At 37.6% G+C, this 26,669-nt stretch overlaps 1 protein-coding gene across 4 annotated transcripts in view; it reads right to left on the reverse strand.

Annotated features, from left to right (window-relative positions):
- Positions 1-26,669, reverse strand: part of CNTNAP2 (contactin associated protein 2) — a 1,484,598-nt gene that overhangs the window by 641,248 nt on the left and 816,681 nt on the right. For all 4 annotated transcript variants that reach the window (XM_036231126.1, XM_036231127.1, XM_036231129.1 and 1 more), the window contains one exon: positions 24,735-24,884. In XM_036231126.1, coding sequence (XP_036087019.1) covers positions 24,735-24,884 — 150 coding nt within the window. The remainder of the gene's footprint in view (positions 1-24,734; positions 24,885-26,669) is intronic.

Consider the following 26,669-nt stretch of genomic DNA (forward strand, 5'->3'; position numbering starts at 1 on the left):
ATTTGTATGAAATAAACTGCTCTGACTGGACAAACTTCCTACTCACTGCATAAAAGCTAAGGAATGGTAAGGTCAAAATGAAGACAAAACAAGGCAGCTAGCTACTGATTTATCTGGAAAACTACCTTGCAGAAACAATATACGAAAAGTCACTGGATTCTGGATATGTGCCTTTGCTAATATTCACTACCCAGTATTCGAATTTTTAAAGATTTTAAAGCCTAAAAAATACAAGATATGAGTAACATTTGCAAATCAAGTCATATTCACTGGACCTATTATTTGACCTTTTAAAAATATTTAAAATTGCAAATAAGCCAATTAATGGTTATTAAATTTATTAGCTTTGATAAATCTAGCTAGCTTCCTGTATATACAGATTATCTTAATGACTAATTACTGGTTTTACATGAACATTCAAGATTTGTCAAGGTAGGCACTGTAATGATAACAGAATTATACATACAGAATACTTTCTATTTCTTGGAGGGGAGCACCATTTAAAATTCATTTGCCACTTAAAATACATCAAAATGATTTTATTAATTTTCAATTAAACGATCAGGACGCGAGAAAGAATTCAAACAACACGGAAGCACGAGGAGCCTCCAGGAGCGCGCCCCTTCACTGCCACCCCTCCCTGCCCCCATACTAGGGACGCACAGCAAACGCTAATGGTCGCGGAGTATTTCACACCCTTATTTAATGAAAAGGGAATTTTATGGAGATTTTTTTTTTCTTTAACTTGAAAGGCTGAATTAAAATGCTGATTATTATGGAAAAAAGTCTCTTTAGGGATGCTTTAGTTTTTCTCTATAACATTTTCGGTTTAAATTAGATTTAAAAACATACTATTAAAAATTTGAAAAGAAGTATGCTGATCTAATAGGCTTTAATAATACAGTACTTCACTCCTAACAGCTAGCTATGTGCCGGAACCACCTATCTCTGACTTCCCAACAATCGAGAGGGCATTTACTTAACAATAGAACAAAGGGCACTTTTTCTTCTGTTCTGCATCTGGTTTTTAAAAAAATCAGAGAGAATTGCCTTTGCTATTAAAAAGTGACTAAAGCCATCATCTACTCTTACTTAATCCTGTGTATTTTGACAGTGAGGAAATGAAATATTTAGACTGGAAATTTCAAGATGAGGATTCTCCCTGTACAGAAGTCACACTGGAGTCACTTGCAAGACTGGTTCCTGCAATACGCTGGGAAATTGCAAACTAGTCTCGTAGATTGCTACCTTGTTTTAGAGATGGGATCACAATATTTCTAAGCAGTGAGCGTCATGTCAATCAGGAAATGATCTGAAAATCACATGAAAATGGTGGCCATCTATTTGAGCACTACACGTAATACGGCCAGTAAGAGTGATGGAGGAGACGCAGGGGTATATTTACCTGATGGTAAAAGATGCAATATTTAGACTTTGTAGCCTATTCCTTATTTCTAGACTAATGACGGATTCACAAACAAAATATTAACCACTGAGAAGCAGTGACCAGCCCCTGCAAAAGTTATCAGCCAAGGTTTGTTCTCTTAGGAATTGCATTGATAAGGTCGGGTTGATTTTTTAGAGTCTCTTACTGATGAGCAGTTATTTTTCTTTAATTCCAATGCTCAAACTGGTCATAGGTGGAGCCACTTTCGAATGCTGTATGTCTGAAAGCACATGACCATGTTCATTCTAGAGATGATGGAGAGTTAAAATTGGGATTGATTTTACCTGAGAAGAGAATCGATACCAGGAAAACTGAGGGAGTCCACTATAGACTGTGTCGCATTTTGTAATAATTTGTAAACAGATTTGAGAGTCATTTCTTTTCATGAGTAGGACTTACCTTTTAAAGATGGTGTTAAAAAGGGTCAGATATAGGGGGGCAGGGGGAGGGTGAAGTGGGTAAGGGGGATCAAATATATGGTAGCTGAAGGAAAATGGACTTCAGGTGGTAACCACACAATAGAATATACAAGTGTCAAATTATAATGTACACTTGAAAATTATATAATTGTATTAACCAATGTTACCCCAATAAACTTAATTTTTAAAAAGAAAAAAAATTGGAAGTTTCAAGAGAACCTGAGTAAGAAAATGTTATTTTAGAGAAAAAAAAAAAGGTTCTGGGAGAAGCATGGAGTCTGCGTAGGAGAAGGGACCTACTGGAATAGGAGACCAAGTTGGATGTATGCAAGAGATGATGAGGGTTGAAACTAGGGTGGAGGCCAGAGAAATGAAAAGGATCATCTAGACCAGAAAAATATTTTAGGGCTGGGATTCTTAACCCAGAGTGTCTGGACATCTGGAGCATAACTCTGTGGGATCGTGGGGGGACCGGTCTATTTTTCCTAAAAATGCCCTATAAAATTTTATACATTCAAGTGCAAATACAAACAAACAAACAAACAAATAAATAAAAAGATGGTCTTAGAACACTGGTCTCCTTTTGTTACAAGTTGCAGGCTAATTTAAGAAGTCCAATGTCGATTTATTTTCATTTGTAAATTATATCGTACTGTATTTACATGCAAATGTTAACAGTAGCACTTTTATAGAAATAAAAGTTTTAATATTCTATTACCATTTCCTCAATTGATTATCTTGCCTATCATCTGGAGGATACATTTAGGAAAAGATAAAGTTAAGGAAAAGAAAATCCCAACTTGGCAGATAACAGTACCTGGCCAAGAATTTAATCATAAAATTTTGCCAACTTCATGGATGAATTAAGAGAAAATTTCCATGGATTGTTCCACAGAATGCTGTGCCCTTTCCACCGAGTTCTGGAGAACTGTGTGTGGCTATTAACGAATGTGGCGTAATCTGAGTTTAGTAACAGACAACAGTGGGTCCTGGCATTGAGGGAGCAGAGACTCAGAGCTGGAGAGTGGTAAAAGGACTGAACTCGATATTTAGTGTCCTGAAGTCCGATCTCAGCCCTGCCACCAGCTAGTATCAATATGATTTAAGCAAGTGATTTCTTCTCCCCAAACGTTTATCTCCTTACAGATTGCAGGACTGTTCACTATGGGGGTTCTCAGTTCCCTTACACATTTAAATTCTACGGGAAGGCATTAACTGACAGTTTTCTTCAGTAGGTGATGGTAAAAAAAAAATTCTCTTGACTGCTGTCACATACATACTGAAAGACTGAGCGACATCAATGAATTAAACCAAACCCTAAGAACCTAAGGCCTTATGAAGAATCAGACTATTAAATTATTGTTTGCTGTTTAACTTTGCTTTCACGTAGTTGTGCTTGAATAAACCCCCTTCAGGTATATCTTGTGCTGGGAATGCTGCTGCATTCAGGTGAGCAACAAGTACAAAGAAAGTTAAGCAGCAAATCTCTAAGATTTGGAAATGTGGCCACAATTCAATAGGGGCATGCCATTCCTAAAAATAATCCTCCAGTGTTACTTAGAATTAATAACCCACAAAATCATCATAATATCTATTATAATCACCTGAAGTTCAAGAGATGGCATGTCTCCTGAAATCAAGTTCTCTTCATTCAATAAACAAAGGTCATATCAAATAAATAACAGTTCTAATTCTCGACACTTCTGTATGCTCAATGATTCTAAATGCAAGATGAAAACGTGAGGAACACAGCATAGGATCAGATTCTCCCCACAACAAGACATTAATTGCTCGGTCTATCTCACTCATCCACACTGCTGCCTTCTGACACGGCTGTTTGTTCTTCACGCCTTCCTTTCTGACAAGCATAATGGGATACAGCTGCTAAATTTTATTTTTTCCATCTCACGTTTATGAGATGACCTTTAGATCCTAAATGTTAAGTTCCACACTGGGAACAATAAAGCTTAATTTAATAATATAGAAGTGTAGCAATTCATGCTGTTAAATCTAAAATATTATGACACAATTGAGATGATGGGTTTGATTTCTAAGAAAAAAATAAGTATTACAAAGAAAAATGTTTCCCTCAGCTAAATAAATAATTTCTATTTTAATTTATTGCTTTGATCATATGAATTTCATCAGCCTCTTTCACTTTAAATGCTCAGATTAAAACTTCTCACTGCTTTTTTTTTTTTTTTTTGATTCAATCATTTATTTTCTTTGGGGGCTCAAGAACTGATGATTTTGTTTTCTCTAAGACAGTGGATTCTTTTCACTTCCATGCTGGAAGCCAAATGATTAATCCTTTGGAATCTCAACGAATCACCTAATTAGTAACTTACTAAAAAGGGAATAAGTTAATTATGTGTAACTTCTTTATAAAGATCAAATGACAGGCAAATCACTTTCCTTAGGCTATTCCCCACATTTGTAGCATAAATGAGAAAAAACAGAAATCAAATAAAATTTTTACTATTGCTGATAGCATCACAATACAATAACAGGTTTCCAGGTTATTCCATTAGAAGCATTAGCCAGCATGAGTCCTTGCTTTGTACAGCAATATTTAAGAAATCATCCTACCGCAGAGTAAGACTTGATGAATACCTGTATAAGAAATTCACTTAAATACATAACACCTTTCAAACTAATTAAACTCAACTGCTAAGTATAAGATAGCATGAATTTCTGCTCCCCCGCTGTAAGCAGTAGCAAGTCATCTAAATTCTCTAAGCTTCAATTCCCTTGTCTGCAGCATAGGGACAATGATGATGTGGTAACTTAGAGGATGACGGTGACAATAAAGTGAGACAAAATGAATGTTTGATACAACAAGCACTGAAGCAACTTTATCTTTTATTAAATAGCACCCTTAAGGAGGGGGTGGACCTATGCAATCAGAGCACCCCTACATACATCTGTTTCACCAACATTAACATGGATGTGAAACCAGCCCCTGGTTTCCACGCACACTCAAACACCTGTCAATGGCAGGCATTTCATTCGGTTGGTTAGATTTGCTGGAGAACTAGTGATTCCAGGGAATATACTGGTCAAATGAATTTGGGAAACTGTGTCACTTATACAGTCATATATTAAAGAGTCTGAGAAATCCTGTATCAATCAAGCTGTATGCTCTTAAGCCAATGTTTCCTGAAACTTTGCATCCATGGAAAAGTGTTTGTGAAAAAATTCTTTCAAAAAATAAATAAGTAAAACCCTGCATTGATCATCAATATACTAGAACTATTTTTCTTTCAGCTAGTTCTTCTCTTCGGCCCAGGAAGCCCTGCTAAAGGTTTTGATTGCTGATGGCAGTGCTGACCTTCTCCATGTGTCTAGCAGAGATTTGCTGAGTGGTCTGAGAACAATCCACACTTTGAAAGAAGCAGAAGAAAGCAGGAGAGAGCTTTCCATTCTGAAATTTTGTCCAATTGGTTTCCATTATGGATAGCTTCATCACACACAAATCAATAGACAGAACATTTTCCATTTTGCCCTTTTCTTGAAACATTCAAATGAATTAATTTTCTTAAAATTGGACACCCAGAGTAGAACATAGTGTAACAGACATAGTTTGACCAGTGTAGAAGAAAATACGGCTATTGTTTCTCATGGTCTTAATTCTCCTTCATCAACAAAAACTAAGATCATCTGAACATTATTTTACCAGCCTGATCACTCTGCAGACATACTTAGGTTGATTGATGCAAATAACAATTTTCTCTTCTCTTATTAGGATTTCCATACTGACTGCTGCCGAAGCCACGTCATGGTAGACCTTTATAAAGAGAAGGGATCCGAGAACAGCTTTTCCATGACTCTTAGTCTCATGAGAATAACAAAACCAGTTGGTTGCTGGAGAACTTTCTGGGGAACCAAGGCAGCTGATGAATCACTTCTAAGTAAAGATGCTCTTGGAGAAGTCTTTGAGAATTGATCAGTGCTTAGGGGAACTGAGATCAAGGAGGAGTAAAGACTGGAGCTGGCCAGTGGCCAAAAAGAGATTCCCCGCTTGCCAAGCTCTACAAATCCTTGATCCCCTCTCCTGTTTCGGTGGCTTCTATGCCCTCAGCGACCCATGGGTCTTTCTCAGCTACTCTACCTGCCTCTTCTACATCTCTTTTGAGGTTCTGTCTCCTCTGTCCATTCCTGAAAGCTGGGTCTACTCATCCACTTTGAGACCATTGTGACCATCATCATCGCCACTGCTAATGCTATTTTGGTGACTCCCAAATGATCTCTTCTGAGGTTTAAACCTCTATACTCAATTATACATGCAAAGTTTCTACAGGAATATCTAAAAACAAACAAACAAAAAACAAAAAACTCTCCTAATTGACATATGTAAAATGTCCTCTTTACTTCTAAAATTATACTTCCTTTTTTCAAACCTGGCTGGTATGTGCAGTTTTACCAGCTGTTCAAGCCAGCAACCCTGGTCGTCATCCTCGGCTCCACTCTGAACTCAGTCTCAGGCCCTTCCATCGACTTTGTTACCAAAATGTATTGTGCACCAGTGCTCTCTGAACCTGTCCTAAATTATCCTTTTCCATGATCACTGCCACGGTCTTACCTCAGGTGCCATCATTTCCTACTTCGGCTACTTTGATACACTGAATAAAAGGTTAGGCAAATATACCTGGGTTCAGTCCCTAGCTGTATGTGCAGTGTGCTTAACTCACAGAACCTTACTTTTCTTTTATAAGAAAATTGAGCTCTACTAGTTAGCGGTAGAACCGACGGCTAAACATAGACTCTTAAATTCCCCAGAGAAGGGACCAAGAGGCTTAGGGCTGCCTCTTGAAGACCTCGCTCTGTTTCTCTAGTACAACTGTACCTCTACAAGGTACCAAAAAAAGGGCAGAAATAAGATCTTAGCTAAGTAGAGAGCTATAAACTGGTCTGAGCTACTGATTAAAGAAAAATTATCTGAGATACTAAGAACCAAATGTCCAGATGAGAGTCCAGAGTTTAGAGAAGACACACTGGGAGGCCCTAAGAGTAGACAGGAGAGGGAGGGCTGCCCTCTGCCCTGCTCCACATCCTCCGCCAGGCAGAGATGGTTACACGGTTGCACCCGTGGCTGTGAGGTCAGGATGCTGGCACTCATAGCCTACATTACAAATACCGACTAGCTGCTTGCCAAGTTTAACAGGTCTCCCTAAGGTAGAGCAGCTTCATAGACAACTTCTACCATTATTTCATTAAAAGTAGGTCTTTTGTAATCTTACAGTTCACTTTCCTTCCTCGCAGCTTCACTATTATCCATGGTGGTGAAGAAGACATGATATGTGAACCTGTGTGTGTGTGGGAGACAGTGCATGACCCCTTAGCAATGGTCAACCAGACACAAGTCGTCAGAGGGCTAGTTATGTTTTCTCAGCCCATTCCTAATTCTGTTTTATTTTCCCTTTCAGCTTTAAGGTAGAAAAAGTTGTGGAGAGGTCAAAATCATGAAACTTAATAAAGACAGCACATTCCTTTTCTCCTGGTTTATGTCTATTTAAATTGGAGTCAAAATTGCATATTAAAGGAAAAGCTAGTGAACTTAATTAGGGGTTCGAGTTCAACTCCAGATTTTGCTGTAACAGATTTTGCCAAAGGCTTTATTTTAAAGCAAGTTAAAATTATAGTGTCTATCTAGTTTTCAGCCATTTTTTTGCCTCCAAGACAGCTTATGGATACGATGTATTCCTGCAGTCTGGCTAAAACGTAGCAGTGATTTTCGAATGGTGTGCGCACTCGTGGAGGCTGGCGCTCCTCTTCCAATGAACAGAATTTGTCAATAAAATGTCTTGGTCTTTGATGGAAAAAAGTGGCCTTAGTGAGGTTCTTGATTGTTTCATTAACTACTAAGTATCGATAAATCATCAGTTTAATCACTAATTTGTATAATTTTTGCAGAGATTAAAGTCAGGCTTATACCAACGTGTGATTTCTGAAATCCGCCCTGCCCCACACTGAAAATGACCAGGCACAGTAGTCCCTGACCTTTTGCATCTGTGCTCAAAAGACCATCCATCCATTACGACTGCAGACTTGGAGCAGCTGGCTGCTCACTGACCCTGGGTGGTTGAGAGACTCAAAATAAATGATGCTAGTCACAACTGCCAGCTATATTAGTTGCTGAATTCACTGAATGTATGATTTTGTGTTTAACGGAGAATTAAAATTTATTTCACCGATGTGCATCTTCTGCTACGAGCTGTTTCACAGGCACCTAGAAGCTCTTCTTTCCTTCACCGATTTTAGATTCCGGGGTTCTTTCTCTGACATTGTTTTTCCTTTTCCAGTTTGAAATCCACTTTGCTTGTGAAAGAGCACTGAAGGGGAATGAGAGAGGGACAGCCCACCTCGCTTCCTTCGTACTGTTTTGTTAAGATGAGACCACATTCTCATCCTGACTCATCCTCCTTATTTTTGTCCTATCATACTTAACTATTTTTTTTTCTAAAAATTGTCTCTAGATATTTTTCATAAGCCCCAGCTTATTCAGGCCTAGTAAACTCTCTGATTTTTTATTTATACAGTTAATTCTCTCAAGATCCTTTTCTTTCTGATCAACTAATTCCTGCTAAGGTGTTGATGGCTGATAATGGCTTAATGTATCAACCTTTTAGGACAGCATTTGCATTTTCACAGCTGCTTTTAACTCCATAACCCCAAAGACTGTATGATAGGAGGATTTCAAATATCCTCGCAGAAATAATAAGGAGAGAACTCTGGAGGGAAGACAGTTTTTCTAAAGCCCCACTAATCACAGAACAGATTTTTAAGTACTTATCTATACATAAGTCTCATTCTTGTAAATAACATGAGAAAAATCAATAAGAGAATGCAATGCACATTCTTTACCGCAGGCTTCAGACAGCTACAAAATGAAGGCAGGAGTAGCTTCTCTGTGTCTCTGGAAGTTCTAAAATAGAGCTAATCTGACTGCTCAGCACTTTTATTCTGATCCGATTAAATTTTATTATGTTTTTATATAAGAATGTTTTGTGGAGCATTTAAAGCAGAGATTACAATTTTACCTGGAAAGTAATTAAGAAAATGCCAATGAAATGCAGGCATTCTAGTGAACAATGTATTACGCTACTTAGGAGGTTAGTGTCCACAATCAGACAAACCTAGATTCAAGTCCTCACTATGACTCGTAAGAGCTGAGGATCCTTTGGCAAATCACATAATTTGAGGCTTAAATTTTACCTGTTAAATGAAAATAACAACAACAGCCACTTCATAAGGTTATCTTGAAGATAATGAGACAATTAAGTAAAATGTTCAGAGTAGTTTCTGGGACACAGTAAAAAAGCTAATGAATACTACTGTTATGAATGTCCATGTTTAAGTAGAAAACATGATAAAACTCTTCAGGTCAGCTTTGGAATTTCAGGGTTTCTACAGGTTACCATAGCTTGTCTGATCAACAAAAGGAAAATTAGCAATTATTTCTATTGAGATTCTCAGATGCATTAGTTTGTTCATTCATTTTTTTCTTATGTTCTTCTAGTCACACAGCATATATTAACCACCTATTATATCAGAAGTTGAAAACAGTGGTAAACAAGACAGCCATTCTCCCTGCCCTCAGCACACGATTGTCTAGTGTCATTGTGCAAAAGAAAAGAGGCAAAGTGTAACAGCCAAGTGTAAGTGCTGAGAAGAGTCACTGTAACATATTTCACTCTCCATAAAACAAAATCAACAATTTTACATCTATTTGGATGATAGTTATAAAAAATAAATAAATAACAATTGGTGAGTTTGTGGCAAAACTGGAAGCCTTGTGCACTGCCTATGGGAATGTAAAATGGTGAAGCTACAGAGGAAAACAGTATGGAAGGTCCTCAAAATTTTAAAAAGAATTACTGTATGGTCTAGCAATTCCATTTTTGGGTTTGCAACCAAAAGAGGTGAAGACAAGGACTTAAAGTGATATTTGTACATCAGGTATACATGTATCATTTACAATAACCACAAGGTGGAAATAACCAAAATGCCCATCAATGGATAAACAGATAAGCAAAATGGATGAGCTGTTACGTACACATACACGCACATGGTTATTATTCAGCCATAAAACAATAAAATTCTGAAACATGATACAACATAATTGAAACTTGAAGATGTTATGTTCAGTAAAATAAGCCAGATGAAAAAGGACAAAAATGTCTTATGATTTCATTTATATGATGTCCCTGGAATATCAAATTCATAGAGACAGAAAGTAGAACAGTGGTTACCAGAGGCTAGGGGAGAGGGAATGTTTAATACGGACAGAGTTTGTCTGGGGAGATGCAAATGTTCTAAAGATAGATGGTGGTGACAGTCACACAATAACAAAGTGAGCTACTTAATGCCACTGGACTGTACACTTAAAAATATTTAAAATGATGAATTTTATGTTACATGTATTTTACCAACATAAAAATAAATCATACATGCTGTGAATTCAATAGTTAACATAGCTAGAAGTTATGATTAGCATAATTTTTTACCACTATACTGTAGGGATTCTTAGCTCTCCATAAAAAATCAACAATTTCACATCCATTTGGGTGATAAAGAAAAATAAATAACAATTGTTTAAGAGTTTTTGGCAAAATCGAAAGCCTTGTACGCTGCCTGTTACCTGATTGCTTGAGGAAAAAAAATCAATATTTAGACAGCAATACAAAAGGGGCCTTTTTAAAAAAACAAGTTATTCATAAGTGGGGTAAAACATCTGCATGCTTTCCCTCATTCTAGAGCACTCCTTCCAACAAGATATTTTATTCTTTCACCTGATAAGTGAAGTAAGCAGGGGTAGTAAGAGAGAGGGCAATATTGGAATTTAGCATGTAAGGCTAAATTCAACAATTTGATTTGACAGGAATATAGATGACATTCAGAAATACTAAATAAGCCTTTCAGACTACTGCACATTAATAAGTTACATCTAGTTATTTCTAAGTACTCTAATTTCATTTCTCCAAAACCATTTCGAGATGTTGATGTTTTAAGAATTTGGAGGCTGCCTTCCCACTCTCATGCCATTATCTCTATCCATGCACAGAATTTTAATAATGCATTTTCTCTGTTTGATATTTGTTATTTTAAAGAATAATGCTTAAGTGTATTTCTGTTATCACCAACTAGATTTTCATTGATAGAAAATTAATAGTATGCAAAAATAGTTTATTGTTTAACATTAAAGAGGAAATTTAAAGATTTTTTCTTTGCAAAACCAATGACAAATTAGAAAATTCACATTTCCGAGGGAAAATATACTATTAAAACATAAAAAGAGTTTTAGAAATATTTAGTGGAATTCTTATAAGGACAAATTAGAGCTGTTTATTAAGGAAAAATTAAGGTGTTCTGGAATATATCTTTAACTTCTAAGTTAATGTCTAGGGAGAGATCATGCCTTCCTACAAGTTACACTTTAGTGCCACAGTAAGAGATAAAAATATAGGGTTGAATGGATTACATGCCTGATATGACATGGTGTATGTATCTTGTACTTTAATAATAAGAGTGCAAAAAAAGTATCTAAAACACACACTGCTGTGTTCTACCATAAAACACTATAAAATTTTGTAATAGTATATTTTTAATGATATAGGTAATTATCTTTATTAATTCATTGAATAAATGTTTAATGAGCACCTTTCATATGTCAGGCACTGTGACATATCTTGTTACACTGGGATGAACAAAATCAAGGGTATGTCCTGTTCTTCTGGAGCTCAAGGTCTAGTTGCACACCTCAGACACCTCACTTAAGACAAAGACAGTTCCTTAAATCCAAAGGTAGTTTTTCTGGCCTCCTAAGTTCAATTTCTCCAGACTGAACCATCACAACCACATTTGTCCTTCTCCATATAATTCCACTATATACAAACTAAGAAAGGTACAACATTCATTATCAAAACTAATGCAGAATGCTCTTGAATTACAACCCACATTTATTTCAGTAACTTCTAGTATTTTGAGGAATGATCAAATATTTCTCAATTTAAGACTAGAAAGGCATTGAATTAGGCTTTTTGAGAGGAATAGGAATAAGACTGGGAATAACAGAGAGATATAAATAAACGACCAGAGAATATTCTATTGCTTTTTTAAAAAACTAAAAATGGGCACTATAAATTATTCGTTATAACACTTCAGGCTAGGATGATAGATAATTGAAAAATGAAAGAAAATGTATCTATCTATTTAAACATATTTCTTAAATTCAATATCCTTAGATTAAGCAGCCATATAGAGATTTTCAAAAGTTGCCCAAGGAGCAAATAATATTGAATGCCACACTAAGTAAAACTGGGTGCACAGATTATTATAAAATTTGAAGATAATAACTGTTTAATATTAAATAGAGGAGCTGTTACAGAGACTGCTAATTAACCTCCAATATTTATTTTCCCCCTCTTGAACTGATACAGACATTTATCTGGACACTTGGTTATCCAATCTCCCTTGTAGGACCATGAAGCTCCAGCCAAAGAAGTGGATCATACTAATGTGAGACTTCAGGGGAGTGGCCTTTAAAAAAGCGGGGCAGTACCTCTCATTCTCTTATCTGTGCTTCTGTCTGAAATTTGGACATAATGTCGAGCTTAAACCACCATTTGGAATCACAAGGTGCACACTAAATGATGAGGGTGGTAAAGCTGAGTGATGGAAGTAGCCTGACTTTCCTGCTCTGTGGAGTCCACTGTATCAGCCTTTAGAGTCTGACTTCTACCTTCTGTTATGGAAGAAAGAAGGAAATCTCTATCTTGTTGACTGCAGTCCCTGTAACTCAGAGCTGAACTGAATTCGAACTAACATGCTATTTGGTACTATATTTAAAAATAGGGTGCTGTGCATGACAGAACCTAAAAAGTTTGTGGAATTGCCTGCAGCAGGCACCAGACCCCGAAGCCTGGAATACTGCAGGCTCAGAAAGCTGGAGCCTTGGTTATCTGTAACAATATATCTGGTCATAGTGTCCACTGCTGTTCCTTGGAAGGCACACCAGGTGCTGAGACTTGTAACACCAGGAAATACTCAAATACTGATGCACATTGGCTCCTTCTTGCTATGTTCAGTGGTCTTTAAAAAAAAGTAATGAACTCAGTCTAGGACTAGCCAGCCTGCAGCCTGAGATAAAAATAAAACCAATTTGAAATGAAGGTACTCTCCGCTTCTACTGACAATCTGCACTGATGGAGAATCCCCAATTTAGGCATTTAAAGGGAAGGAAGAGTGCAGCGCTTCTCTTTAAAGGTGCTTCCCGGAAGATGCTTAGGACACTTCCGCATAAGTCCTGTGAGCCAGAACTTAGTCACATGGCTACACCGAGTCGCATAGGAAGCTGGGAAATGCAACTCTTCCTTCTTAAAGTACAGTAATTATAAGCTATATGTGCCAAGAGATAGCTTTAGAAGGAAGTAAAGCTATGGCCCAAGATGTCTTCTATCAGCTTCAGGTAAGAGTAAAGGTGGAGAAAGTGGGGTGGAGGGAAAGCAAGGAAAAGGCTCCCCATTTATTAGGACTTGTTATATCAGTATTTAATCTATAGTTGGTGTAAATATATGATCTCCAGCAGAGCTCTGTCATGTAATACATAACTAAGGATGATAAACAGATTAAAGTAAAATAAATAAAGAAAACAATAAAAACAAACAAAAAAGAACTCGTCTACCAGACATTGGGAAAGATGAGATATTGCCTGAGGCAGTGATCAAATTTAGGATAATGCCATCGAAACAAGGGTTATTCTTTCTCAGGGCCTCAAGTTTGAAAGAGGGTGGGGAAAGTAAAGGAGGGGGCAGCAAGTTTTCTTAAGAGAGAGCTGAAGAAGACATCTTGAACCACAGGGGAGAAGCAATATGCTAACAAAGTCTGAAAACAAGACAGATTAGGGGCTGTCAAATAACAGTTTGCAGGATTAGGCCAGCTACCACCTGGTTTTGTAAATGAAGTTTTACTGGAACATGACCACGCCCATTTGTTTACATATTGCCAAAGACTGCTACAACTGCAGAGTTGAGTATGTGACCAAGATCATCTGGCCCACAAGACCTAAAATATTCACTATCTTGCCCTTTATAAAACAAACTGGGTGACATCTGAGATAGAAAAATCCATGTTTCCTGACATCATGAAATGCCACACCAGCCCTTTCACCCTAGTTAAGCCATTATTAAGTTGAATTTCTGTCAAATTAAGCTGAACGTTATCCTAATACATTTATATTTTATCTTAAAAGTTAATGTCATTCCTAATAGAAATTCTAATTTAACATTACTATGTGAAAATGCAAAGAAAAAACAATGCATTTAATTGATATTGATGTTTACGATTACATTATTTCATTCTCAGAGGTTAACTTTCTCAATGATAAAAAATATATATATATTTAAATTTTTAAAGAGCAGAAGAAGTATGATTGACTAAATATTCTGAAATTCTTGATGCAATAAGACTTCTTTCTTTAAATCTGAGACGTTTGTGGACATCCTAATCTAGAAAGCAAAATCTGTCCATCGCTGAACGTAAAAAATTATTAGCAACTTTAACAATGAAAATACATTTAAACACAATCTTATGTTAAAAATTTTTTATTTTGTCCATTTGTGCATTTAAAAATAATCCTTACAATTTTTCTCACCTCCCTCCTTTTCCCTCACCTTTATATTTCTTGTTTTCTCTTTAGGTAACTGAATTCAGGTTTTATCCCTTTCACGATGCCTATGGAAGTTCTTCCCTCTTAAATTCAATCATGTTTTAAAACTTTGCTTTGTTTCTATAAATAAATTTTATTAAGGTACACTACTTTTTTCCTACTCTTCTCTCTCCATATCACTATCGGAAAGGAGCATTTTTCTTTAACATTAGAGATCATTTCTGTCTAGATAAAAATCATTTTGTTTCTTCCCTGATTTTTTCTTTTGTATTTCTAACTTTCCACTTAATGATACTAGCCTCACATCATTACCCAGCATTTTATTATTTTCTAATGCTGTCTTATTCTCTTTTCTAATACTTCATTTATGGAATCCAGGATTTTCATTATTGGAATCCAACAAATATTTCTTTTCCTCCTGCATTTTGATCTCCAGATTATTGACTAAATTAGTGTTTCTCACAGTGTGAAGAGGGAACTACAGGTATTGAGATCACACAGCAAATAGTTCGAGAGTTCCTCTAAATAGTAAAATATGGAATTACCATATGACCCAGTCATATCACTCCTAGGTTTACATGCGAGAGAAAGAACGTATGTGCACATAAAAAACTGTACACAGTTGTTCACAGCAGCATTATTCAAAACAGCCCCAAAGTCCAACAACTGATGAATGAATAAATGAAACAGTATATTCATATGATGGCATATTTGCAAATAAGTAGTAATAAAGTCGATCATGTTTTAAAACTTTTCTCTGTTTCTATAACAAAGCTAAAATTGAATAAATCTTGAAAACATTATGCCAACTGACAGAAGCCAGTCACAAAAGAACCTATCATGTGATTTGATTTACATCAAAAGTCCAGAACTGGCAAATCTATGGACAGAACGCAGATTCATGGTTGCCTAGGACTGGGTGCTGTAGGACAATGTGGAGCGGCTCCTAACAAGTTTGGGGTTTCTACTTGGCATCGGGAAAATGACCAAAAATTAGATGTGATGATGGTTATACAACTCTGTGAATATGCTAAAAACCATTGAATTCTATACTTTAAATGGGAGATTTTGTGACATGTGAGTCATATCTCAACAAATAGGTTTTAAAAAAAGCAAAAGAAGTCACCTGGATATTTGGTTAAAATGTGTATATCTGGATCATACCTCGAACACACTTTATCAATTTTTTCTAAGAATGCAGACTAATGCTGTTTTATCAAAAAAGAAACCTTGAAGATTCTTACGTATATGAAGGTGCAAGAGCAAGTTCTAAAACATGTATTATTTTTAAAAATGTGCAAATCCCTACCTGTCAGTCTCTGACTCGGTGGTTAACGTTTGCACTGGCCTGGCAAACGATGGAAGTGCTCCTACGTGCCCAAGCGTCCACATCGTGGGCATCACACCTCCCCACTTCACTTGGCCTGATCCCTTGAATCTCCACCCTGAATGAAGCCCAGAGGAAAGACCTCTTCCTTTTGATCTTTCTCATTTTTTCTACCTACAGCAGTAACTACATATATTTCAAGAATCATTCTCCCTTGACATATATATTCTTGCCCGTCTGATTCTTTTCTTTGAAATATCAAACCATAAACCATATATACACATTGCATTCTAGAGTCATGTCACTGAGTTTCAATAGCCATAGACAATAAAAAAGATTCCGAAGGTATTAAAAGATTTTCTGAGGCATCTAGATTTTCCCAGTAGTATTTCGCATAGTCCACCTCTGGCAGAGAGCATCCTCATTCAGATTTCATATCTGAACACTCTTTGGTCCAGAAAGGATCTGTGAGTGCAGAGGAGGTCTCCCTTCCCTACCTCCGGCCTCTGTGAAAGGAGAGCTTGTGAACTTTTTGGTCGATGCAGACTGGGTTTGCTAGATCAATGACCTGCAGTGTGTTTGGCAGTCATCATATTTAACTGCAGGGAAAGGAGAGCAGAAGAACCAGCTGTTGGAGAGCCTTAGGGATCTTATGATGGGAGAGGTATGAAATGATAAAATTTTAGGGCCACACTCTAAGTCAGCTGATTTGAATGGTACTAGGAAGGTCTTTGGCTTAAATTCTCACATCCTCATCCCCACTCTAGATATTGAAAAAGACTAAAAATTTCACCATTACAGATTCATCCTTTTTAGAGTCTTGAAGGCCAGCGAGTCTTAGAAATTCCTTACTACTATAAAATCCTCTTAGGGAGTAGATCATAATTTGTGATTATTTGAGAGAGAGCTGGTTGCCAAGATGGGTGAGCAGGAACCCAAAAGATAGAGAAATTTTGAAAAACAAGGTGAGAATTTAGCAAGGCTCTTTCTGACTATTTAGTGGATCAGCCAGACTGGGGAGGGGAAAAAAAAAAAACTAGTTAATTTGTAAGGCTATAATCTCCTTTAAAAACTCAACAATGGAAAAAAAAAAAGCCACACACAGAAAAATTTATTTCGTGGTTCAAAGGGAAAAGTTTACATATAAATAACTGTCTGTCTAAAGGAAAAACAAAACAAGCAGGCAAATGAAATAAACAAGAAGACTAGCACAACTGCAGGCCCTGGATTTCATTTTGGTTTTGTTTCTGTACGTATCAAATTATTGTTACTTGAATTTTCAGTGATTTTAAAAATGAGTAGCCTAATTCTCTGGTCACAGAGAATCAGGAATGTAAATAGAAATATCAATTTTGTTACAAAAAAACTCAAACATTTTTCTGGCTTATAAAGAAGTTCTACTGAAGAACTTTCTAGAACTATTTTGTTTTCATTTATTTGTACCATTACCCAATAACTTGGGGTGGTTAAGGAGGGGTGTGAATCTCATTTCCATGGACACTCCTGCTGAGCCCGTTTGCCCCCAGACCCGCTCCAGTCAATTACTAAACGTGGCGAGAGTGTAAGAGTGAGACCGTTTCTGTCGGATGGGTTTCCGACAGGCAGTTTCCACGGGGACTGCGGCCTACGCTGTCTCGGCACGGAACCGGAACCTGGGGCCAATCCCGTGGCGTCTATTTTCCTTCCTGCTCCCCTTCCTCAGGTGTCAGACCTATTCCTCCTTTTTCATCTCTCTATCTTTCTGAGGCATTTTGCCCAATTAAATGTCTAATTCTGTCTGAACCTCTGCTTCTTTAGAGTATCCGAACTGATACATTACTCATAAAGAAGTATAGATTTGTTTCTTTGGTAAATAACGCATTATAAAATCAACTAGATAGGATAAGTTGTAGAAATATTTACGTCCTTCAAATAATAACTTGACATACATCACACATTTGCACCAGATGTACAAGTTTCACAATTTTAAAATTTGGTCAATTTGTTTTCAACTTGAGCATTTTAGATACAGAATATAGTTCCTAAAAGATCCACACAGAGAAATCGTATTTAATTTACATATGTGTAGTTATTTATCTCATTTCCACACTCAGAACATTGTTCTTTTAGTCTAGTATTGTTAAAGTATCAAAATTAATATATATATAAAAAGAAAGCAAAGTGTGCTAAGGATAAATTGCCACAGGGTTAAGACAATTCTTGCAAGTCTACGAGTTATAATTTTATGATTTTCTTTGAAAAACTACTTATAATTCTGCCTGAAATCTGAATATTACCAACGCAAGCCAGTCATGGGAGTCAGAAAAAGAGAAAGGCACGTAGAAAACACAGTAATTCTAATGATAATTAGCCCAAGTCATAGCTCTAATTAAATTTTACTTTTTGGGGGTATAGGCAGGTCTTTGGAACTTGGGGCGACCTAATGAATATTCTTCTATCTCCAACAGAGAGCTGGTTCCTGATGAGGTTAGTGCCTTTGATGTCTTTGTGCCACTCCCTCCCTCTTTTTTGCCCTGTTCTGCTACGCACATAACTGGAAAACAAAGTAAGATGACCAAAAGTTCTTTAGGAAATGAACTGGAAAAGAAATGTCTCTCTCCCTGTTAATGTTCTCATCATAGAAAGAAATGGCTTTACATTTTTTTTCAGTGGGGGAAAGAATTTGGCTAAAATAGCACATATGGATTTAAATATTTTCATGAGCATGTAGTTGTTTTTGTACAATCAAATCCAGTTTTAGAAATTAATAATTGAGAAAGAGTTTATAGGTTAACTCACTACAATTACAGGAGGACCAACTCCCTGTAGCTAAAAAAGAGCGGGGAAAATCACATTAAAATGAACCAGAATGAAATAGCGAAAGCACAATAAAAAATTCTATATATAAACAAAAAATTAATTGACAGGTTTGCAAGTGATAAAAGAAAAAATGAATTCCAATTATTATATAATGTTAGCCAGTACAATCAAATATACTATAACAATTTACAGAAATATCTAAGGTTCTAAATTTGGAAATTTAATAAATTGTTAGTTGGTCAGAAAAAGTTGGCTCTTCCTATTAATACCAAATTAGTATTTCAAAGAGAGGCATCTTCCTGAAGAGCAAGATGGGACACCAGCACATTTAAATAAATGACGTTCTTCACGACATAAATGCAGATGGTGATTAACTTTCATTTTATTTTTCCGAAGGCAGTTAATAGTGTGTTTCCTAATGCCCTCCGACCTCACTACGGTTGGACCATGGAGGGAACAAAGGCCAAGAGGCAATGATTACAATCGGGCCTTATTTTCAAATTGGAAGTTTATGCACTGGGTTATATGTGAACTAATACTTGTAAAGACCATTGATTTTACAACGGAGCTTAGCTCTGAGTCACTGTCCTCCACTTATTAAATTTGAATGGCACTGCAGTCCCCAAATCATAGACTGGATGGAGTCTCGGTTTACCGGAGCTCGTTTTAAATCAGTAGATTCCTGATCCCTGTTATATTCCACGTGTGACGCAACAAAGAGAGTATTTGGCCATAACCTGAGATGAGAGATTTGGGAACTGATTCGGAACCCATCAAGGCAACGCAGGAAGAGAACATAGAACTGTGAAAGTGTGCGTGCGTGCGTGCGTGTGTGTGTGTGTGTTGGGGGGTTCACAGTCTGGATAATTTTGGAGGAATGACAGGGTACTTCATCAACAATAGCTTCAGTGGTTTACAGTGCACAGGTCAGAAGCAATTTCTAGAGAAACAGTGCCAAGTGGACCCAAAAATGTCGAAGGAGAAGAAAGGGAAAGCATGGGGCTCTCTGCGAGGCTGGCTGGTGCCGTCTTTCACTCCTTTTTGCATACGTCCCACCTGTCTGCAAGTCCTGTTGCCTTGACTTCCAAAAACGCATTCAGAATTGCTCATTCCCCACCCCTACACTGCTACGACTTAGTCCATCTTTCTTTATCAAGATTATCGCAAGTTTCCACTACTCTCTCATGTAACTGTAGTCTTTTCTCAGAACGGCAGCCTGAGAGATGATTTTAAATGACCCCACCTCACCCAGAGTAAAGGCCTTCACAGCCCGCCTCTGGCCGCGGACGTTCCGAAAGCTAGGCCAGACTCCTCCCCTTGAGCTTCCGTCACTCACCAGCGTCCCATTCCGTTCAACGTCCTCTCTTTTTCCAGGGGACCCTTCTCCCATAACCCCTTGGGATGTGTTTCCTCATCCTCTTGAGCTTTGTTCAAATGCCACCTGAACTGGGCATGCCCTGGCCACCCTATTTAACAGGGCAGTCCTCAGCATCCCCACCTAAGAACCTCCCATCCCTTTCCCTGATTTATTTGCTCCCCAAATATATTCAATTTATCAATTTGTTTATTATCTCTACTGGAATGTAACCTTCTGAGAAAAGTGTTTTTCTGATTTGTTTACTGCTTTAGCATGAATAATACTGCCATGTTTTAGTAAATATTAAGTGAAATGACTTGAATCCTAGCTCTACTAACTCTTGTCATACATTACTGAACTCAGATAAAAAATTCGTCTGATCTGATAAACAATTATTTAATCTTCAAGACTCTGAGAAGTTATACCTGCCGCATATGCTAATGAAATACCAGTGGCTGTTCTATGCCAGGACCTCCTCCTTAAATTTTTTGGGGGAGGAGTAGGTGAGAGGCCGACAATCTAGGTGGGGATAAGAAATCTTCTAGCCTCTTGTGCACGTGCCTATAAAATGCATCCAGCGAGATTACCAGGTTCTAAACGGACGAGCTTCGATTTGTGCCTGGGAAGGGATGTGCTCTTTCACTGAACCCTATCAGCCCCACTCCTGCGAGGCTCAGGCCACCTCTCACTGCCATCTTTTTGTCCTGCCACCTCCACCTGGGTCGGCATTTCCCTGACAGCTGCCCACCGCTTCCCCTCACCCATGTTCCCTGTAACTCCTTCTGATCAGACTGGCCCTGGAACTTTCGTAACGCTCTTTTTCAGCCATAATTGTCTCTTTTTGAACAAAAACAGCAGGGATAATAAAATGACCAAACCTGAGAAAGGACAGAAATTTAAAAATCTTTCTACTCTCTCGTGACCATGGACCCTGGCCTGTGTCAGAAGATTTATTTCCAGGTAAGCAATCAACAAACAAATTTAGTCAATTTGTTTATTATTGTTTTTGATTATTAAAATTAATAAAGTGCTATGAAAAGGTATTCCAGTTGGGAGGCAGGAAAAAGGTTAAAGCAGCTAAAATACTTCTTGCTGAAAAAACATCCCAATAAATAACATCTTTTTTTTTTCTGAGAGGGTTGCAGAGGAAAAATGCAGCCTTCCCTGGAGCTGGCAGGGAGCAGGCGTGCAGAGAGAACTTTGTGCTGGAGTGACACGGCCCTGCCTGTGGCTGCACATGCAGCTGCATGACCAGCACGTGGTCTGAAACCACAGAGGTCCCCTCGAAGAGGCTGTCTCTGCGTCAGTTAAGGAGAGACTCCAGGCGACCTGGAAAGGCAGCGTTTAGCACCTCAGGGTCAGGCCCTGGGTTTACCAGGTTATGCTGTGGAATGTCGACAAAGCGGACTCTATTGCTTTTTAATAGATGAAGAAGATAAGATAAATTATAATAATGATCCCGATCAGGTGTGCATGATTCAAACTTCACTTGTTTTTTTGAACAAAATCAATTTTTCTTTCTACTATACTAGTATTTCTTAAGATGGTTTCATTATAGCCCCTGCAACTTATTTTAAATTTTCAGCACAGACAGTACAAAGGCATGTCTGCGTGCATGCATGTACGTGCGTGTACACGCGTGTGCGTGCCTGTGTGCACTTCAAGTCCAGAGGCGGCTAGCATTCTGATCAGGCAGCCATGCACCAGAGGCGGCCATGAAACGGCTCGACTCCAGAGGCGGCTACTCCAGGTTTTCTGCTCTCTGCTCCTAAGATCAACTTACTGAATGCCAAATTGAGTGTCCTTTGATGAAAGTGGTTTGTTAGTTAGCAAAACTGTTACTAATATTAGTAAAGAAATCTCAATGGTGAAATTAAAGATATTAAAAATAGGTAGTTTGGCAAAACATCTCTTAGAGACACCTACAGCTGATATAAGTTGGTAGATGACTCCACTGAGGTCTGTGACCTTAGCCTTGGAGAAAATTCTAGAGTCTGGACGACGACTTCATGATCCTGTTCCAGCCACCAGCTTAGGAGGCTCTCTGTTGCCTGGCACCAACTTTGAGTGTGGCTGTGTTCTACTTCTAAAATAATGCCACTGCTGCCTTAAGGGGACATTTCAGTCAAGGTACAGTGAGTCAGAGGTCTAGGACGTCACCGAGCTTACGGAAGAGTCTGCATTAACAGTGTTGTGCAGACTTGCTGTAATCATTCATTTAATAAATGTCTATGTGAGCACACTAGACCTTGACCTGTAACTTCCTTTCATTGCTGCATGGTGGTAAAGTTACTTGAGAACTATTCCTTACTTACCTCAAGTTCCAATGGCTGGCATCTTTAAGAAGGAATCGAAAAGAATGTGTATGCAAATTGGCTAAGGTCACTCTATAATTCTGTTCCTCAGATCATTTGTGTCAGAATCACCTGAAGTTTCAAATTCCTCAATTTCTCAGCATCTGCATTTTAACATTCTATGGGCGGGGCTGCAAACCTGAGTCGCAAGGAGTTCCCCTAGTGGTTTTCATATACTCTGAGGACTCGGCTAATGAAGATATACCCAAGGAAGATCATGACCATTTGCCAACAGCCTTTCTCAATAGCAGATCAAAGACCCAAGAGGGAAGAAATATGCTCCTGACTGCTGGGTTTGAAAACCAAAATCTGTAAAGCAACAGTAAATAGCAAATGATAAAGCTTTCACCTCCTATAAAGTCTGTGCCATAAATTTGTGCTTATAGCTATTTGCTTAGCCATCTAGATGGAAATAGATCAAGACTGGCTGTGGGCATCCAGCAAGCTCATCTACTGTCATCTGGATGGGTAGAAGTTATCAACAGCTTTCCCGCTGAGTACTGTGCCACAGTGTGTGTGGCAGCAATGAACATTTGGCCCAAAGCCCATCATATTAAATACGTCTTTGGATGAAGATCATTTTGGCTATTTGGGTACTTTTTCTCACATCAATAAGCTCCAGTTTATTTACACATAAGACATACTGTCTGACTTTCATCCAGTCATCGAATATGTATTGAGAGCCTTTTTAAATTTACGTAATTTTAATACCATGAAAGATTAAAGAAGCAGAGGTCTAGATCAGGACTTTTGTCTCCAAGTTGTTATTCATCACTGTCATGTCGCAGAGGGAATAAATGCCCGGGTACGCGAGTCAGAGCTCCTGCATTCAGGTGCTGGACACGAACTCAGTAGCGAGTCAGTAAACCTCCTAGGGCTTTTACTTCTTTTAGAAACAGGAAACAAAATGCTTGCTTTGCCTCTTTTTCATTAGTTTACTAATTCACTCACACGTATTTATTTTTCATCTACTATTTTCCAGGTATTTTTCTAGGACCTTAGGGAATACAGTAGGGACTACGTCATATAAGATCACTGCTTAATATTAGAAAAATGTATAAATACAGATATATAAACATATATTTACGTGAATAAACATATATGTGAGTATTAATATATTTTCCTGGGGCAAATATATGTGCACATACATTTTTTAAAGTTTAGATCAAAGCCTTTTCTAAGGAGGCAATGTACTTTTTTAGATCTCAAATTGTATGATTTAAGATGAGAAAGGCAATAATCTAATGAAAGATATGTTACTCTAAACAATGAACTTAGCTAGCACTTTAATAAAAGATGTCTCCATATTTCACCAATGATAAAAAAAAAAATCGACTTCTGGCAGGGTGCCTTCTGCAGTATAGGAAGCGTGCTAGGTTCACACTACAGAATCTATTATTAAGAGAATCTTCCTTTTTACTCATCTTTGCATTACTTAAAAACCAAGATACACATGATAAGATGGCTTCTCATGTAAGGCAGTCTGAAGTGGGCAGTCTCTAACGTGGTCCCAACGACCCGCCTCCCTGTGCGATCCCCTTCCAGTGTGGGCTGGATTTAGGGACTCATGTCTAACAAGCTGTACATATCAGAACTGATGGGATGTCGTTTCCAAAACAGAATTATAAAAACCTTTGGCTTATATCTTGGAAACATTCTTGCTTCCTGGCCTTCCTCTCCTGTCCCCTTCCCCTGTATCCCTTCCTCCTCTCCTCCACACCCCTGCCCAACCACCAGGAGGAGAGGCTACTTAAAGACGAGAGGACCTGAAGGGTCAGAGCCTCAGGGAGAACTAAGGCACCCCAGCCAACAAGCAGCATCAACCGTCCATCGAGCGAGTGTATCCTCTTGGAAGCAGACCCTCCAGCCCAGCCAAGGCTGTGAATGATGCAGCCACACCCAGCCATCTGGGTACAAGCTCATGAGAGACCCTGAGCCAGAGTCTCCCACTTACAGCACTCCTGAGTTCCTGATCTAGAGTAACTGTGAGATAACGCTTGTTGTTTTAAGCCGGTAAGGTCTGGAGTAATCAGCTACACAGCGATAGGTGACTAATACATAATGCAAAGACCTGACTCTTGAGGATAGTACTATGAAAATGAATCAGTTTGAATCTTATGTTTTATAACTCAAATATTTGAATTAGACTTGAAGAATACGATGACATCATATTCATTCCTTTATCATGAAGAAACATACATTTGCCACTCTTTTTAACTGAATGAACTGAATGGGGTTAGAGTTTGTTTTTTCATGAGATCTACTGAGTTCACTGAAACAAATATGAATACTTAATAATCAAACTTCATTAAAACTCTGTTTTTAGCAATATATTAATTACCAATAAAAAATTGGTAATCTTACCTCCAAAGAAGTACTTCTCGCCAGTTTTAACGTGAAGAGGACTATTAGTGCGAACTGCCGACGCCTCGTCTCCATCAATGGTGAGAATGGCAAAACTTTCCTTAGCCAGGAAACGAACCTCATGCCACTGTCCGTCGTTCAACCCAGAACCTGTGAAGTACAAAATCAAAGTCAAGTTATTGTCTTAGGATGGTTCAGTTTAAAGCAATTTTTATTATCAAGATAGTCAGAACTTTATAAATAAATTTAATATTTTTTCATCGAGGAAAATCTGGTGATACTTACAATCGATATCTCATGTTTCTTTAACATTAAAGTGGTTTTATTCTCCACTGAACCAAATAAAGCATACCATAACCCAGTCTAAGGAAATGGCACTAATGTGCCATTGGAGTACTTGGGAAAATGAACAGAGTGAATAAAGCGATGATGAACTACTTTAATGTAATAACTTATTTTCTGGCTAGCTTTAGTAGACTCTAATCTCATATATGAAAATGGGTTTATGACTTGTCTAATATCTCTGTTTTTATCAGTTTTTTAGTACTGTTATGTTTTCTCAATAACCACATCTGGCAGATATAGTTTATAGAAATTAAGGACTAAAGAATAAGTGAGTATGTACAGTTATTGGTGCTAATTGACCACTAATAAGCTTGGGAAATAATACCAGAATTAACTGATCATTTATAAATATGGTATCTTTATAATGAAGTAGGTTATAGCTAAACAAATAAAAACAAAACAAATCAACAACTCCCACCCCTAACATATTCCACCGCCGCCTCACACTGAGATCTTTGGAAACAGAAATTCTTTTAAGCTCTCCATTACACTGACGATAATTTAAAGTTTCTGTTTAATTTGTGTCCATTTTATGAAGAATAATTAGAAAATTAAGGAGCATACAGTGGAAGACAGCCGTTGAACATCAGTATCTGGAACGTTTGAGAAGCACTATGAGACCAAGAAGTCTATGAGGGTCACAGTGGCCTTCTTCGACCTTACGAAGACCTGCGCTATGGGAAAGGGAGGACATTCTGCTCTAGTCTGCTCCAGATAGAATTATCTAGGTAGGAGTTACCTGAAGATACACTTCATGTTTACGAAAGAGAAGCCTAGCAAGTAAAGGCATCCAAAAATAGAATGAGAGTAAATTAATGAAGCACTGATGATGGCTTCCGGCTTCTGATCAGAGGTGGGCAAACATCCACTTATAGACCGAATCCAGTCTGGGACCATCTGTTTTTGTACAGCCTGAGAGCTGAAAATAGTTCTCACATATTTAAACAGTTGAAAAAGAAAATGAATAACATTAAATTACATGTGAAACTCACATAAAATTCAAATTTTAGTGTCCATCTAAAATTTTATTGGAATACAACCAAGCTCACTTGTTGACGTAATGTCAAAGACAGACTTAAATCAACAGTGGCTGTAGAGACTCCATTGCCCACGAAGCCCCAACTATATATTGGGTGGTCCTTCACAGAAAAAGCATGAACTAGCAGTTGGTTACCATTAAGAAAAAAGTTAAAGCCTGTTGACACTTAGAAGATAGTCACATATAGGTAGTATATGCTAATATACTGGTAAATATCATTATAAATAATCCCTCTTCAGGTATTTTTCTTAGAATTTTCAAGTTTTAATTTAGTAATACACATTTGAGCATATTTTGTTTCAATGGAGGAAAACAGAAAATCACTGCTTTAAAATGATTAACACTAAATAATTTCCAAACTATGAACTGTAGAATACACATGAATATATACATATATAATAGTTTTGCACTGTGAAATTACTATGCAAATGTAAAATCTTATTCTAAAATTAAAATCAGTTAGCTGTCTGACAAGTGGTAGTGTTTACTGAAATACCTCCTTCTCAAATAGATTACTTTTGGGTTCATCCACAAAACTGATAGAAGACTAT

Source organism: Rousettus aegyptiacus, unplaced genomic scaffold, assembly GCF_014176215.1.
Source record: "Rousettus aegyptiacus isolate mRouAeg1 unplaced genomic scaffold, mRouAeg1.p scaffold_m13_p_13, whole genome shotgun sequence".
Taxonomy (NCBI): domain Eukaryota; kingdom Metazoa; phylum Chordata; class Mammalia; order Chiroptera; family Pteropodidae; genus Rousettus; species Rousettus aegyptiacus.